The following is a 17,827-nucleotide window of genomic DNA, read 5'->3' as shown; positions in this document are numbered from 1 at the left end:
CATGTGACGATGTTTCGAAGAAGCGTTTAGTCGTGGACGCGGATATAAGCGGAGGTTATATGTAGCAGATGACAAATGTTTGCAAGGGCTCACCTCGCAACAAGACGACCTAGCAGTCAATTCTTTGTTGTGTGCTGACTGTCGCATGTAATTTTGCATTATCCATCGTACTTATTGCATAGAATGTCCGTGAAATTTATGCCACATTGGCTTGTTCAGGGTAGTGATCAATATCTGAGATGAAGTGTAACTGGCGTGCTGTCAGGTATGAGTGCTCCGCTAAATTATATAAGCACATGAAACCGATTTATATTGTAGTTACGTGTAGCCGTAGGATGAGCATCTGAACGACCGCTGCTTGTGTAGGCACTGTTGGTAAATTTCACGGCAGCTCCACGCATATGCCGGTTTCGCGACGCCGGCCTGTGACACACACCTGGCGCTTATGCGGGCCAAATGTACCACACTAAGAGCACGTCAGAAGCATTTACACTGTCGTAAATACACCACATTTGCGAACAGAGTGACTGCTCCACATGAATATGTATTTTCAACGCATACAAACGAAAAATATCAGTCACGAACGTGCCGCAAAAGCAACGGCGACAGTGGAGAGCGGGCCGCTAACTGCCTTCGAAACGAGCCGCTAGGTGGATTTCAGTGGCGCCCCTACAGGCAGTGCTCGAGTCGTATACGCAAGTTCAACCGAATAAAGCCATATTCATTCACATGCACTTTGTGGCAGGATTACTTTACAATCTCTTACTTCGTTTTAAGCCCAAAAGGGGCTACTAATATGCTTCATCCACGCTGCAAAAAGAAGAGCGCCCCGAGCCAGCAGTGTACCGGCTTGCGGGGACAGACCCAGTGTTGCGCATATCTGCCGAAGGGGGCGCTGGGTGTCGCAGGCTCCGTGTCACCCTTTGGGCGCGGTCCGGCGCCTATAAACCCATCCGTAGCTACAGGTCTCCCAAACGGGGCAAAATAGATACTTCTCTGGACCTAGCACATTTACGGAAAACCTTAAATGTATACGCACAAGGGTATAATCTTCCTTGGAAGACCCCATCATCACAATGTCACCATGGACAGCAGTTGCAGAGGCGTGCACTTGCCAATACACTCAGTTACTTCCACGAACAGGATAGAGAGATAGGGAGAGACGTTTATTTGGGCTTTCTGAAGTGGGAGTGGTTCCCAAGTCTGGGAATCCATGAGGTGAGCAGAAAGCCTTCGCTCTGGATGTCAGGAGTTGCTGTACGTCCAGATGGTCGCTGGTCACCAGGTTCTCCCACAGCTCAGGAATGGGAAGAGGGAATAGGAGAGGTGCAAGTTTGGGATTGCGCTCACGCTGTGTTATAACATGAGCTAGAGTTCCGGGTTGGGAACAGAACTGGCATTCAGGAGAGTATTGACTTGAAACCATGCGATGCAGGCGAACTGGGTGAGGAAAGGTATTGGTTTGTGGTCTGCGGAGTAGCGATTCTTCTTCCTTGGAGAGTGCAGGGTGAGGGGGAAGAAAGGGTTGTCTGTCGGACCGGTAACATTGTGTTATGTCTTGATAGGTGGCTGTGGCTGACGACCGCATATTATTGGACGGGTTTGTGCAGGTGCTGTATTTGCCATTTTTTCTCTTATCTACTGCGTCAGGGAGAGAAAGACTGGACACCTCTTGTCCCGTCTTTTTCCCCTCCCTCACAGCCCTTGCAATCCGCCTCTTTCATTGCGATGTGCTGCCACCTAGCGTGCCTAGCGGAAGTTGAAGCCGTAGGGTTTGCCGGCGTTTCCTCCGGCTGCGTTCTCGTTGTATGCACGGCAATCCCACATTACGGCGAGGAGCAGCCGAAGTTTTTCTTCTGTGTTGGTGTTTTAACGCCTTAAGACGACAGCCCCTGGTCATCACATAATACCAGGCGGCTTCTTATCACTGAATGAGGGCTGGCAGAGAAATCTCGGACAGATCCGTGTGCCGTCCGAGTGGCAGCTCGAGCAGTACTTGGAGTCGTCTGGCATGAAGTGCGATCGCCAGTTCAACAAAGGCCGGCAGTTCGCAAAATGCCTTTAAGCGCTGAACACATGTACGATTGGTACACGCGATTCGCATGCGACTGATCGTTACGACTGTCGCCACTAGTCGTACGCGTGAATTTGAGACGGCCCGATGCGCGCATGAGATGCGTCGTCGGCGTCGCTCCGTCCACAGTTTTTGCACCATGGTCAACTACGACGATCGCTGAGCTGAATTTGTAGATTCTGCGCGTTTGTTCGCAAGAAATGGATAAAGCAAGCAATTGTGAAGCGTTTTCTGCCTTCGGAAACAGTCCGTGCACACGCCGGCCGCGCCTGCCAGCTCGGCACACTCAGCGGCTCGAACCGGCACAGACCACGGTAGCAACCGCGCTTGTCGCTGCTCTTCTGAATCAATCTGATCGCTAAAAAGTTCCACATGCGAGAAAGTAGGTGTTAGTGTGGTGAAAAATTGTGCTAGGGATTGTTGTCAGGGCTTATTTTAAAAGCGGCGATCAGATATATCTGCCGCGATGCAAGCCTACGCTGACCGCTCGCCGCGGCGCGCGGTGCGCCGAGCAGCCGAGAGATGGCGATACCTGCGCGGAAGCATCGAAACAGGCTATGCAGATGTCTTGGTCACCGATCGCTCAAACGGCAGTTATAACTTCAATAGAGTTCCACATGCGAGAAAGGGTATGATAGAGTAGTGAAAAGTTGTGTTGCGGATTGTCATTCGCAGTTGCACAGATAGCAGCGATCAAATATCCGCCAGGATGCTAAGCCTACAGTTCCCATCACCTGAGCCAACGCGAGCGACGCAAGCCGCCGTAGCAGATCGCGTGCGGCCGCCGGGAAGCGATAGAAGCCGGCACCGTTCCCTTTTCGGCACTCCGAGTTACAGCGGAACGCATCACAAGTTGTGGGCATTGTTCCGCGCACAACGAGCGCACGCAAAAAATCAAACGATGTAAATACAACCACGACCCCTTCCCGCTTGTGCGGGAGCTGTGGGGAATGTCGTCTGCTGCCCCTACTGGACTGCTTAGGGACTTGGCCGCTAGGGGATTGCGCATGCGCAGTGGGGTTGTGAAAGAGGCGGATTCTGTCTAACCATCCCAAGTTTCCAACCTGCCATTAACGGTGCCCGCTCAAGCTCCTTGGTTGCTGCTTCTTCTCCGTCCGCCTTTTTCCCCTGTTTGAGAGCATTGGTGGAAATAAACTCTTTTGATGGTTGAAGTATTCAGCTATGCAATTATGAAAGCTTCTTGGTGTGCGTGTGCTGCTTTCAGCTGTGAGCCACACTTGTTCTCAAGCCATCTGAAATTAGATGCAAGTGGTGCAGGACTGAGAGCTGTGTGAAAAGTACTGCAGGTTGTTGGCCTGCTCTGGTCCTAGCTTGGCCGGCAAGAAGTGGCAGCGGTTGAGCTGTGCGCCTTGCTCTGTCCCCCAGGACCCTCCGATGCGGGCCGATCCATCCGTGCTGAGGGAGTGATGTTCCCCCACCGCAGAATGCCGTGCCACATCACCGTTCTCTATGTCTACAGCATCGTCAGTCTCACGGCACTCTTCCACGCAACCCTGGTTGCGGCGGAAATTGTCGTCGTAAGTTTTTCTTGTTCGTCTCAATTGCTGGGCCCTTGAGTGGGCCGCATCTGTCGTTTAGAAGCCCAACACATTTTGCAAGGGGCCGCAAAACTCCGTAGTGGCTGATTTTTCCGCTTGGATGATTATAGCCATAATAACGAAATAACATACCTTAAAATTCCAAACAAGTGCCCCCACCCATGTAAGCCCCCCTAAATCCAGTGCTAATTTGACACTTCTGCGCCATGCTGGGAAAGTTCCCGCATCACTCCGCGCCCCAAGGTCCACTGCGCCCAGGCAGCACTGGTGGGCCACAGCCAGTCTATAGTCCCAAATCCAATCCTAGTTAGCAGATCGATAGCCCGATCTCTGCATGCCATTTCTCGTTTTTCTTTTGGCGGTGTCGGCTAGACTGTGCGTTCCTACACATACCTTCCTACCGTAAAATACCAATCAAGCACCCCCACCCACGCCTCCTCTCATAAACCTGAATATTTCGAGTTTTTGCATCGTACCGAACAAACGCTCCCCCTCCCCTAACCACCCGTTGATGGCCCAGACCAGTGAAACCGAAACCACCCAAGGACACTTTTGACTGCACTCTTGTCTAAACCAGAATCCATTCCAAGAACACAGGGTAGTCATTAATTCCGCACACATTGTCACCTGGCATAGCCGAATGTGCTTGTGAATTTGTGACAAGGGTGGTTTGTGACACGCATCCGTAACGAAAGCCACAATGCACTGGAAGATTTCTGAGAGGTGCCATAGCCGTTTTGCTCCGCCGTGAACGCCCTCCGAAAACGTTGCAAGTACACCTTGTTCAACACGCTAAAAATGCACCAGACGATGGCAAGAATGGGTTCCCTGGCGAACAGGACCAGCAACGCACTTGGCAGGAACACCGTAGGAATTGCTAACAGGGCTTGCACCAAGAGGGGCTTCACAGTCTTATTAACCTTTACTTAAAATGTGTTGCTCTCCCACGAACTGCAGTAATCTTTTCTTAGGGGGGGGGGCATTTACATTCCACCATGTTGAATCATGGGGCAAATCCAGACAATGGCCCTCTCCCCAAAATTCCCCGAGCTAACTGCATTTTGAGGGGGGCGCTTGCTCAGTATTTGCTCGGTATATATAACTTTTCTTTGGGACTGACTTGAAGGAGTAACATTCTTTGGCAAAAGGTTAGGTCCATGTCACGTGTGTTTCTCTCTCTCTCTCTCTCTCTCTCTCTCTCTCTCTCTCTCTCTCTCTCTCTCTCTCTCTCTCTCTCTCTCTCTCTCTCTCTCTCTCTCTCCCCCCTCCCTCCCTCCCTCCCTCCCGGCGGGGGGATGTTTGTCCACCACCAGCCTGATTTTCGGTGCCATTCCGGGATAGTGGGACCTCTCCCTACTTTGCCGGCAATCTCGACTTGCCTACAGAGGGGCGCTTGCTGGGGAAATTACAGTACATTGATTTGTTTTCATGATTACACCTTTCAGTTACTTCATATCTAGCGAGGAGAGTGATGTGTTGTAAGTTTGGGACGGTGCTCTGCTTACGTGTTTTTTTTTCTTTTTCTTTTTTCAGATACCACATAGCAACTCCACACCAGGCCTGAAGCACATTTTTGATCAGGAGCTAAGCTTCTCTGCAATGATACCCGACGAAGGAGTCCCTGTGAGGAGCTATTTTTTGGCTCTGTTTTAATTGATAGCTTCGTTACTAAAGAATACCCATTCTCAATTTTTATTGTTTTGTAAAATGGTTTTGGGGCTGCTGCTGCTACAACCATTGCTACAACGCGCGGCAGGGGCTCAGTTGCTGCGGCACTCTCCTGCTTAGTTTAGGTTGTGCGTTGAATGGACCGTTCTTCAGTAGCAGTGTGCGCGTGCACTACCGATCTGCCATTTCACAGGCGCCTCGGGCAATGTAAGCCAACAGGTGCACTCTGTCTCAGCTTGCTGCTTTTTAGTGCTCTGCCTTTTTATCCTCCGTTTTTCAGCGGTGAGTTCGTACCTAAGCTTACAAAGGAAAGGGGAAAAACACCTTTGAGGCTGGCCGTGCTGAGAGCATGTAATAAAGGCGAGAAATGGAAGAGCACCCACTGCAGGTGCGAATGTGCACCTGCTTCCGTGGCCTCCATATAAAAGGGAAGGTGACGAGTGAATGGGGAGAGACGAAGCCTTTTCGGCTGCAAGATCTTCAGGGACATGCCTTTCCATGGTTTCTAGTTGGCAATGGCTGCCCCTAGACACTGCCAGCACTGGAAAAAGGTCCTTTCCTGGACACTGTTGTAGGGACACTGAAGTGATTTGTAAACATTGCGAGATTACTAGCGCAAATTGTAGTTTAGAGTCCACAGGCCATGTTTCGACCACTCTGAGTGCATTAACGTGAATTTATTTAGTAGAAAAATCAATCCGAAAATGCCGTCCTCCTCTCTGCATCCTCGCCCATTTTCTGTGGCGTTTTCGTGTGACGTGAAGAGGAGATGACTTGGCTTGACTGCGCTACTGCATGGCTCGCCGACCTTCCGACAGAGTCTGTCGGCCCAGCGTTTATGGTAGAGCGTATAGTCCGCCGGCCGCCAACGGGTTGTCGCAATTCCTTCTCTCAGTTGAAACTAAGCCACGACACGTTTGTGAATGGAAGAATGTGTGTTCCTTTAGTTCGTTAGTTTGTACATTGTATCAAGTTCAGGTCGCTCCACACAAGCGGTGCACAAGCGCACATGCGACGCTTCGCTGACTTGTACGTCAGTAGGGAAAGCTAAGGCCACTTGAAGGTGGGAGAAGTCGGCGAAGCCAATATAGGTACGAAGGAAATAAAATCAACTGAAACTTTTACCGTACAGCGTAAAACTAGGGAGCAGGAAGCCCTTTTTTCCGCTGGGTGAACAAGCACAGCGGTCAGCAACACGACCACACATCTGCGAATGCTTTTCCGTCTAAGAAATGCAATTGCTAGACGTGAGCTATTGTGGAAACTTGGGGGATGCTTACTGCACGAGCGCAATACAACAAATAGTCACCTAAGCTACTTAAATCGCTAAAACTAAATAAAAGGGTAAACTGGTTATACATTATATACCTTATATTTCCGCCATCAACAGGGCTGGCCCGTGGCCAAGTGGTCTCCAGTGCTAGGTATGTTATTTTGCAAGTCACAAGTTCAAACCCCGGAGGGTACTTTTTTTTTTTTTTTTGTAAGCTGGTTTTTTCCGATTTTGGCGGATGTTTTTTATACTGAGTTCACCATTTTTGGGCTGTAACGTTCACTGCGCCTCGAGCGAGTTCGCAGAACGCGCGCAGGCTGGCACTGGCGCGCTAGCGAGTTCTCGTTGGCGTGCTGTTGCCATAAGCACCGACTGCTTGCGGGCAGTGGGCACAGGCCAGAATCAACAGACCCTTGGCCTGGTGCGAACACGCTTTTTACGATACAGGCATGAGTGAGGCAAGCTCCAAATATGGGGGAAAAGCGCATGGAATTTGAGCATCTGCGGGGACGCGGAGGGCGTTCATCCACTGCGTAGGCCTCGGCTAGTGATTGCTACGATTCCATGCCGTCCTGGGAGGCTTATCTTAGGCATTTTACAGCCGACAACATGGCAGAAGCGCTGTATGACGATTATTAAGATATCGACAATGCCCGATAACGTCGGATGTCAAGCATGTTGTTTTACAGAACCAAAACCGAAACTTGTTTGAGTGCTAATCGTGGGCATCGTCCAATCATGGTGCACCTCCGCCCGTCGTCACAGCGTTTAGTTGGTGCGGCCACCGCAGACCGTGTATGGTAGTTTTTCTTCTTTCGAGCTTTATAAAATAATTACCGAGTTGTCAACCGGATGAACGATGAAAAGTGTGTTAATTTGAGCCAGTCTACGCAGTGCAAGCAAAAACGGGAGCTTGTCAAATTCACTTCAGTGTCCCTTTTAAATCTTTGCAGAGTAACACATCATGTATGCAAGGTGTATTTGAATTTTTTCCTCAGCTTGCCCTGTTATTAATCTTGCTGTCTGTGCATTATGCTACGCATTGCATTCAGGCATACACAACAACTTGCCTAACAATCTGTTTTATTAAGTGCTAGCTCAGCCAGTATTTTTTTCTCAGCCAAGCTCAGCCAAGTTTTTCTTGTTTGCTGAGTGAAATTCTGCTTGTTTTTCAAGTAGAAAAGAAAATTTGGGTGTGCACGTTTAGGATACACATTTCTGTAATGTGCATTGCTCTCTGGGCACACTTCGGCCTTTGATGTCTCTCTCTTACATGCACGCACACACGCGTATACAGTCTGGAAACAAAACTCAAAGAAAAGTGGTTAAACATTGGATGAGGGAAGTCAGACACATGTAAAAAAAAATAATGATGAAGGGTAGTTATTAGTTACGTTTCGGAACTAACTAGTAACGGAACTAATTAGTTATTAGTTTTGGTAAAGTGGACTTTCCTTCATCAGAGTAAAATGCAGACTGACTTTTTCACAGGGCGATAATGAATGCGGGAGACAGTGAGAGAGGTGTTGGACAGTGAGAGAGGTGTTGGGGGAAGAGGGGCTATGTATTCAATTGAGGTTTGCTTGTGGTTTGGCAAGAAAGTGATAGAAAAGTACACGAAAGAATGACTCGGAAATGCGGTCGTCTCATTGCTTGCCACGATGAGGCAACAATGGGGAGAAAAGGGCCGCTGAATGGACCCATCTACACATTTGTGTTGTGCACGGAGGAGGAAAGAACGCTTGGGAGAGCACGTCTGCTGAAGCTGGAAAGGTGGCCCCGTTTTCCGCATCTATGTTTCACACACACACCGCCTTGCTGCATTGTCATCTGCTGCATCTGTGCCTGTCGGCCAATGGATATCGGCTGGGCCGCACCGTGATGTAGGGCCTCGGTGGCCACTCCGTCATGCTGAAAGTAGCAAAGAAGGGAAAGGTGCACCTTCCTTTTGTGCATTTTTTTTTCTCTCCCTCGTTGCTCGTGGATGTAGTGTGTGCACTTGGACAAAATCTGCCTTTCTGCCTGCCACCAACCCAGTAGGTGGATTGACCCCTTCCCTGTCCGCTCGTTGCAAGCAGTGAGTGCATTTCCGAGTCGCTCTCTCTCCCTCCCTCCCCACTGCAGTAGTATACATATGCCCTCTTTCCCCGCACCTCCTTCACTGTCTGCCGCGTTCTCATATAGCAGCGTGGTGAAGAAGTCGGTCTGAAGTGCTCTTGCTGAAACATGGGCATTCCCTGACCCGAGCTTTATCACGGTTGGTTGTCTGTTGCAGGGTCTTCTCACCGTAGCCTCACCCTTGGCCGCATGCCAGCCAATCGCACCTCCTCCATTCCCATCCAATGACAGCTTTGCCTGGTTTGTCCTCATCGCCAGATTTGAGTGCGGGCTCGCCGATAAGGTGGGTGGTGGAATGTCCCCTTTGGGCAAGGCTCTGCATTCTCATCGCAAACTCTCAGTGGTTGCCGTCAAAGGTGGCGTTTTAGTTATACTTCAGTGCCACCTTTGTGTACACTTAAATTGAATAAGGACCAACATGTATGCAGTCATGGGGTCATTATTATATGATGTGATAAGGAAGCCTTCTATAGACCAGAATTTTGTCGGGTCGGCCTTTTTCCAGCGGCCGGTGCGTCATCGTGCGGGCATTTCTTGGGGACTGTGGGGCGATCCTGTGCTGTTGCTCCGTGCCGTGCGTGGACGTCAGACGTCCAAGTGGCATCGAAAATTGGTAAATGTCGTTTATTCGGTATGTCGGCAGCGACAAGTTTAACAGCACTTTAAGTAAAACATTCAAAATGCCCGGGAGCTGTCAAGTTTGCCTGTAAATTCCCTTCCCAACCCGCTAAGGCGGCATGCCTCCCCACACGCGCTTTGTCCTGACGGGGGTTGCCAATTTTGGGCAGGTCACTTGGCGACGCACAAACGCTACTTGTCCTGGCGTCATTGCGCCGCGTTGTTGGCTACACCAACAATCAGCGTAAGCGCAAAGTGCTCATGCAAGAAACGTGTGAGGTGCACCCCAACGCATGAAGTGTGTGCATGTGCGGAGTCTATTCACCGCACAAATTTCCTGAGTCCCTTGAGTGCCGCCGCGAAATGGGTCGTCGCGCTGAATCGGAAAGAGTATCGAACCTAGAAAAATTTGCGCGAGTAAGTACGGTCGTCCGCTGCTTTTGGAAGCGCTGTTTATTCGCCCTCATGCTCAGTCCGTATCGCACGTTTCTGTTCTCTGGGGGTATTTTCTGTTCATTTCATTGGCTGGAAGCCGGTAAAAATCGACCAGACACATATGCTGCAGCTCAGGTACGCAAAAAAGTTGAGCCGAACGCCCGGTCGTGTCAGCAAATAGCTTTTCGCGGTGCCCACCCACCGCGGAAACGAAAAAGTTCTTTCAAGCAAGGAAACGGCCGTGAAATCTTGGTGTATCTAATAAGTTGACTTTGTTTAGCCAGCACAAAATAGTGTTATGTGGCGGCAAATATTCTGAAACATGTTTTACTTTTATGAGCCTGTAACTCTACGACCTGCACAGCTAAAACAAATATTTCAGGGCCAGGTTTAACAACCAACTCAGTATGAGGTGTGAGAGCGCGTATTATTGCGCACCCACAGCAGCTAGCCAAGCTTAGAAATTTGCACTACAGTGTGCGAGAACCCACAGACTTATGAGCGTACGTAGGAGGCATACCTATTTGCCGACACGACCGGGCGTGCGCACTGCTCTGCCACCACAACGCTCCTATTTCACTTTCGGCTCAACTTTTTCGCGTACTCGAGCTGCAGCATAGTTGTCGGGTTTGTTTTTGTCGGCTTCCCGTCAATAAAATGTACAGAACATACCTCCAGAGAAGAGAAACATACGATAAGGGTTGAGCATGAGTGGCAATAAACAGCGCTTCCAAAAGCAGCGTACGATTCTAGGTTCGATGCTCTCTCCGATTCAGTCTGAAGACCCATTCGCGACGGCACTCAAGGAACACAGGAAATACGTGCAACGAACAGACTCTGCACACGCAGGCACTTCTTTTGTCGTGGTGCACTTAACCCGTTTCTTGTGCTTACGCTGATTGTTGGTGCCGCCAACAGTGGTGTAATCACACCCAGACGAGTAGCTTCTGTACATTGCCAAGTAAAGGCAATGACAACAGCCTGTCCGGAATTAAGAAAATAAACATCAATTGGTAATAAAAAGTGGGGGGGTGCACGCCAACTTGGCAGGTTGCGAACGGAATTTTTGGGCAAACCTGACGGCCCCCGGACGCTTACTTGCTGCTGCCGACATACCGAATAAATGACGCTTACCGATTTTCGATGCCGCTTGGACGTTTGATATCCCCGCACGGCACAGAGCAACAGCATGCGACTGCGGCGTCGTCTGCTCGTTCCGCAGTCCTCAAGAAACGCACGCATGGTGGGGCATCGACGGAAATTCTTGTCGTCTATACAAGCCTTTGAGTTCTGCCAGTAGCCGGCCATAGCTGTCTGCAGCCATTTTTCAATGCTAGCACACAGTTATTGTGGAAAATGGGGCACCTATGCAGATATGAAGTGCAAACTACGCAGTACAATTATATGGGGCCGTCTGCCGGAAAAACAGGAGGACGCTTTACCATGCAGCACAAATTATGTCCGTGGCAAATATTGTTTCCTTTTGCATTTTTTTTTTCTGTTATTTTTCAGACGTTCTCTTCTTCAAATGAACACCTAACTGAGGCCTGTCTCAATATATATGGTGTAGTCTCTTCTTTGGAGCAGTGTATAAATCCTTTGTGTTTATATCTGAGTCAAGGCTGGGTGAGATACTTCAAAATTACACTCAGCGGCATTGAACATTTGTTTTGGGTACTCACACAGGCAATGTCTAATTACTAGACACTGGAACTTTGGGCAAAATGCTTATTTTTTTTTTTTTTTGTAATCCGTATTAAACCTATTTTTTTGCAAGTAAACCTGCGCAGTGTTTCGATTCACTGCCAGGAATACCCGAGCCAGATATTACACGTGCACGTGAAGCAGTGAGCGCGCAAATCGCTGTGAAAGACTCGGAAAACCAACCGTGCTCTCTTCAGTTTTCCTCATTGTGCACCCCTGGCATGGCCGAAGTGACGTCACTGTGGCCATGGCTGTCCCATTAGCTACTGCTGGTCAACTTCGCAGTTTATTTCTCGCATTTTCTGTGACGATGCACCGTCGTCGGCACTTTCTGCCAACCTCTTCTATGCCTGAACCTGTATGCAGAGTTTTGGCGTTTTTTGTGCTTTAAGTGCATGCGCAGTTTGAGTGACGAACTCAATCCTGAGCGCACGCATGCGAGGAGGCAGCCATGCCGGCTTTTTTGTGGCCCCAGACCGAAGTAGACCTCTCCACGTTGCGTAGAAAAGGAGAAGACTCCCCGGCCTGTGATAAATCAAAGGCCGCCGAAGAGAATGCCGCGAGCCGCCCCTCTCCGGGAGCGAGAGCACAGCTTTCTTCGCGTTGTCCGCGGTTAAGTTGAGAGGGAACAATTATGCGCGATTTCTCATCACGTAGTTTTGGTGATAGGGAATGGATTTTCATAATTCTTGCAGGAGGAGATTGCTGGGACAATAGACTTTACCCCAAAATACATTCCAAGTAGTCGATGGCAAAGGCTGCAGGGTCCCTTTGAGCAATCCTTTATTGGGCCTACAAGTGCCAATTTTGACATCCATGCCTATGTAGGCTTTTTGGCGTCCTTGTTCTGCTAATGCTGCTCTCGCTTCGGAAGCCCACAACCTCAGCACTTGTCAAACGCCGCTTGCAAACAGAATCTTCTGCCGAGTGAGACACACTAAGGTGCAGCAATCCATGCTCGAGCCGTTGCTACCGCGCCCTGAGGTCACCCTGGGAGACGAAACTGGGCCGGGTAGTGTCCACGGGGGCTCGATTCGATGGTGGTTTATTTAACACAAAGAAACAACATACAATGGGTATATACAGGAGGAGGTCCCGAAGTCAATGACTGCAGGGGGACCTCCTTTGTTCTGTTATTCTGTCGCGCTGTGTTTGCGAATCAACAATGAAAACTTGTGCCGACATGCCCTGTCTATTGCTGACGCAGAGAAGAGAATGAACGCAATGCAACTGTGCGTGTGCTGCTCAGAGTCAAAGACGCCTCCCAGGGGAACGCCACGTGAGCTTCAAGAGGACGCCACAGGCCACCGAGAGGCAGAGGTTATGGAAGGAGCACATCGCCACTTGTTAAGTAGCCTGGTCGCAAAGCCATCATCAGCTGTGCCAGATAGCTTCCAAGGGCATTCGCAACCTAGCTCTGACGGTTGGTTTCAAAGAATTTTGCGTGCTGTCTGATGTTGTTGGTCGGTATATAGAGCATAGCTACTGAATTGGGTTATTCTTAACAGGTTCGCTGGTCATCCACTTCTGTAAGACAAGCAGGTTATCCAGAATTGTTGCACTTTGCTGTGCTACTCATGGGATTCATCGGTGCTGTGGACGGTAGTTCTGTTCTGTCAACAAATAAATAGATGCAGTCAAGAAAGCGCTCCGTCTCGGAGCAGCTACTGATTGTGCCTTTCCTACCAGAGCCCGTGTTTCCGCCCCGTTGGAAACGTGGCTAAGGGGGCAAGACTAGTGCAGTGTAGTCCACTTGTAACACTATCCAAGTGCCAAAGAAAAGCCATCGTTATAACCGATAATTCTTGGAAGTGGGTTGCGCAAAAGACAAAACACAGCTTAAACCGTTTTATTCGCGTACAAGCAAGGTCGCACTACTACTTATTTGCAGAAACGGTACCATAGTCGGTGGGCTTTGCTTCACGCCAAGCTGGCACACGTCTCCTTCAAGAGCATCTATAGGTGCTTCACCTGGCTGAGCAAAAGATCCTTGGCGGGAAATGGAGTCCCAGAAGGGCTGCATCATGCGTTGGGCCTCCTGCGAAGACCGTACCTGAGTAGGCTGCTCAACCGCTTCGCCAGAGTATCACTGTCACCACTCCGTGCAACCATCACCTCTTCAGTGAGGCAAGACGGAGGCCAAATTCAAAGCGGTGCGCACTGGGCGCAACAGGCGCCGGGAGGGGGGGGCTTAGAAGGAAAACAGCTCTCCTCCTCCTCCTCGCTTCCTCATAAGCAGCGCAGTCGAGTCGTTTTCTGAGGCGTGGAAGGGATGCGAGGCGCATGCTGGCTGCACGGAGAGCCGGCGGCGTGCGCGCTGTAACCGGATTCAATCGTTGGATATCCGATATCGCGGCACTGGGGCATTGTAATAAGCGGTTTATTTTACCGTAGAACGCATACGAAAGTGGACGGGGCCATGATTGTTCATCGTTATAGCCGATGTGTTGTTATACGCGGTATCGTTATAAGTGGACTCAACAGTGCAACTAACTAACAGACAGGTGGCACTACAGTGGAACCCGATGATACGACTTTCAAGGGACCATGCAAAAGTGTCGTAGGACCTGGGGTGCGGGTAAATGCCAGCCTAGTAGTCAGTCTCACGCTACAGGTGGGCTAAGCATGCATTTAAGCTACTATATTTAGCACGTCCTCACCTAATTTGAGAACCTTTGGCTAAAATCCCAAGTTTCTGAAAAGGAATTGCCTATTTCGTGCTGCCCCCCTCTCCTCCAAGGTGTCTGCACTAGCCCGCCAGTAATGCGCCTTGTGCCACGCGACCCCCGTGCCATCCGGCGCTAGCCTGCCAGCCTTGCGCATCGCGCACGCGAGATAAGCTGGCAAGGCTGGTGCAGCTGAGCAAAGTGAGAGGGGAATGGGCAAAGGCCAGGCGAAGCGAACGACAGTACGAGGGACCATGCGGCTTTGAAAGACGCTGATAAGCGGAGAGCGGGAGGGAGGGAGCGTTGCGAAAGGAAGAAACTTGGATCGAGCGGGCAAGCCAGCGGGCATTTAGTCATTGCCATGGGATTGCGTCGAATTTGTTTGTGCCCGTTCATCGGCTGGATGGGAGCTTCAAATTGGTGGTCCGTCGGCCACCTGGGCTTTGACTTCTCGCGGTTGGCACGTTGGCGTTCCGCTGCCTCTTGGAACCGCCACAGGCTAACTCCCGCTCGCCGGTACCCACCTGCTTGCTTGTGTCTTTTCAGCAAGCGGTCTGGCCCACCTGCGGACCTTTGCGGAACGAGGCAGTAGAGCGGGGCAAAAGATGGGAGCTTTTATTGCCGCCAGGGTCTGTCGTGTAAAGCAGACCGCGTGCACCCGAGCATTGTATAATCGGGGTTTTTAATGCACTGTTTCTATGAACAATTTCCTGGGGCCGCGGTGATTCGTCGTAAGAAGCGCATCGTTGTAAGACCGAGGGACGTAACATCGGAGTGTGGTGCTAACAGCTCCGCAGCCGACAAGGGTGTCGCAGCCCGGACATGCAACTCTGATTGTACAGACATTGCAGTAACTTTATTTATTTATTTATTTATTTATTTAGTACCCACAGCGCCTTGCGGCATTACAGTGGGGGGGGGGGGGGGGGTGTACAAAAAGGCAGTCACAAGAAGTACTTATCAGCAAGCAAGAAAGCAAGTTATAAGAGAACGCATATATACATTTCAAATAGCTGAAGACATGCCATGAAGAAATACTGCATTATTACAATAATTCAGAAAAAGGCACTCACAAGTACTTTACACAAGCGGGAATGGAAGATTCAAAAAACGACAAAGCAATGGAAAGGGCATATAACATTTTCGATAGCCCTCAGACACACCACGTGAAAAGACGGCATTGGTACGATAATTGAAAAAAAAAAACAGTGCGTTCGGCGAGGCTGAAAAAATGCAATTCATGTATTAAAAGAAGCAATTACAGAATAGTGAGCGGACAGGTGATTTGAGGAAACAGCAAAACCTGCGCTGTAGCAAACACATGACAATGTTAGTTTAGGCCTTCGAGTGACGTAACTGTGGACAGGAACGTGTTACTAGAATGGTGTACAAACACGGAAGAAGGTAATCTGTTCCACTGACGAATGGTTTTAGGAAAAAAATGAGTGAAAGAACGCACTAGATTTGCAATCTATCTTACGAACTTTATAAATATGGTCTATGCGGGCGGATATGTGATGAGGCGGGAAAATATACGATTCTCGCGGCATACCATTCTGTGAAAAATAAACTTCATAAAATAATTTTAAGCGAAATACAGTTCTGCGATGCTCAAGTGATTCCCAATTCAGTACGTTCAAGCGGGTATTTCTACTAAAACTTCTCTCTTTTGCCAATTTTCCTAACACATACCTGGTGGCTCCCGCTCGGGTTGTTGGAACCATGCCATGGCACATTTGCATCCTTCTTAACAGAAGGGTTTCATCAACGGAAACCTGGGAGGTAGTCCGGGACAGTATGCCACCATCCCTGAAGGACTGGTTGGTGACAGCCATCCCAAAGCTTAAATCTCTCTGGGACCAACATTCCCGGATACTAAAGGAATTGGCAAAAGTTCCGAGCAGCAAACATTCTGACGTTGCAGCTGTAATTGAGGCATTGAGTGTTCCTGAGTACAGGCACGCTCCGCCAACTCAAGTGGACATGGAGCGTTTTTTTTTTTTTCATAAACAGGTATCTTCTAAAAGGCGACAAAACTTCAACAGTACAACATTGAAGTGGTGCTGGCTTGTCATGTCTTTTATTATAAGCCTTTCTCCCGGTGTCTGATCACTCCGCTTTCTGTGTAAATCTGTTTAAATTGTGGTACTTCTCGGATCTATTTTCATGAAGGAAGTAAAATTTCTTTCCCACAGCACAAGATTTTGCGCTGTTTTCATTGCAAGTAAAAAAGTTTGCCCGGAAATACGCTGCAGGAGTATGTATATGAATCGTGCCTGTACATATCTAAACGGTGGTGTTTGATGTTATGCATTCCTAAACAGCGCTTTTAATACATATTACAGGCGCCTAAACCCTTGATTTTTCGTGCCTATAGCTCCGGTCTCTGCTAATTAAACACCCAACCTATTTGGTGTAGTACATTAGGTACAGTGGCGAGCAGAAGTTTAGACCGTGGCAGTGTCAGGGAATTTCACCCATGCATAGCATCCCTGCAGCTAATGCGTTTGTAATTAAAATTGTTTGGCAAGTTTAGGATTTTAATGTTCAGAACAACTTAGCTGCCATAGGAGGAGAAATTACTAGAGGTGTATGAATATTCAAATACTTCGAGAACAGCAATTTCTATTAGACTTGGAGCACAAATTTATCTGTTCGCGAGTACTGATAAATTTTGTGTCCCCATAAAAGACCAGAAGTGGGCTTTGCTGCAAGATGCCGGCATTTCTGTATTAGATATATTGGCTTCACCGCAAAATGCTGCAGCTGTGAAAAAGAAGCCTAATGTGTGCAAACCTTGTAAATAACAAGTGCTTGTTAACTGTTCCATTACCGAACCTGTTGAAAATCATTCAATTTGAACGATACCCTTTTCATAGCATTCCAGGTCTTTCTGAAACAAGTAAAGCTATTTAGCTCAGAAAATGACCTCTCAAAATCAGTTTTGTTTCCATTTTTGCGACAAACACATAATTTTTTGACACGCATTGGCATCACCTGGGTATGGAAAAGGGGAGTGGTCATCGTGCGTCACTGCTATCAAAGCAGGCAGTGTGCCGCTTGTGATTACTCGGCATATCAGTGTTTTGTGTTTTTGTTATCAGGACACAAATTGTGAAATCAGAAGATGATTTTCAGTCGTTCGGTTTGCACTCTGACAGTAATAATCTGCGAAACCGGCTGAACATATCAAGCAGTGCCTGTTTGCAATGTTATTTAATGATTTTAGGCAGTTTTGTTGCCTTTGCATACATTGTTTTCAGTCGTGTTGTAGTTCTGCTTACCATAGGACCATTCACAAACAGTTAACAACAGTTCTGGTTTCGTTTTTGCATCACAAAATTCATATTTGGCGCTACTGTGCAGTTGCCCAACTTCAGCGTCGGCTTCTGATCCTCGGGATTTCATCCCACCCTAACCCAATTTCTGCTGTACGGACTTCCGATGCAAGTCTGAAGGTAACACCGTGTCGCCAGATATCGGAGCGCTTCATACCGGCCTTGCACACCGCCAGCTGTGCACCGGCCAGTTTCATTTCCAAACGAGGCTATCTCCGGAGGTCCAGTGTTGCTCCTTAGTAGAGCGGTCTATACGGACGAAGGTTTGGTATTGTTTCTTTTAGAAAACGTTAGGCGGCGCCAGAGTCCTTCAATGCTTTACTGGTCACGAAACTGCTCCGTAACTCAATGGGAGAGCTTCATATGCTGCATTT

The 17,827-nt window shown here is 48.9% G+C and overlaps 1 protein-coding gene across 4 annotated transcripts in view; it reads left to right on the top strand.

Annotated features, from left to right (window-relative positions):
• Positions 1-17,827, top strand: part of Gzl (godzilla E3 ubiquitin protein ligase) — a 76,464-nt gene that overhangs the window by 14,929 nt on the left and 43,708 nt on the right. For 3 of the 4 annotated variants that reach the window (XM_077700883.1, XM_077700885.1, XM_077700884.1), the window contains exons 2-4: positions 3,461-3,612; positions 5,167-5,256; positions 8,850-8,975. In XM_077700883.1, coding sequence (XP_077557009.1) covers positions 3,502-3,612; positions 5,167-5,256; positions 8,850-8,975 — 327 coding nt within the window. In that variant the 5' untranslated portion in view covers positions 3,461-3,501. The remainder of the gene's footprint in view (positions 1-3,460; positions 3,613-5,166; positions 5,257-8,849; positions 8,976-17,827) is intronic. The other variant, XM_077700886.1, reaches the window with a different exon arrangement.

This window comes from Haemaphysalis longicornis, unplaced genomic scaffold (assembly GCF_048455015.1).
Source record: "Haemaphysalis longicornis isolate Haplotype H1 unplaced genomic scaffold, Haemaphysalis longicornis Haplotype H1 scaffold_2, whole genome shotgun sequence".
Lineage (NCBI taxonomy): Eukaryota > Metazoa > Arthropoda > Arachnida > Ixodida > Ixodidae > Haemaphysalis > Haemaphysalis longicornis.
This window is presented reverse-complemented; position numbering and strand designations above follow the sequence as displayed.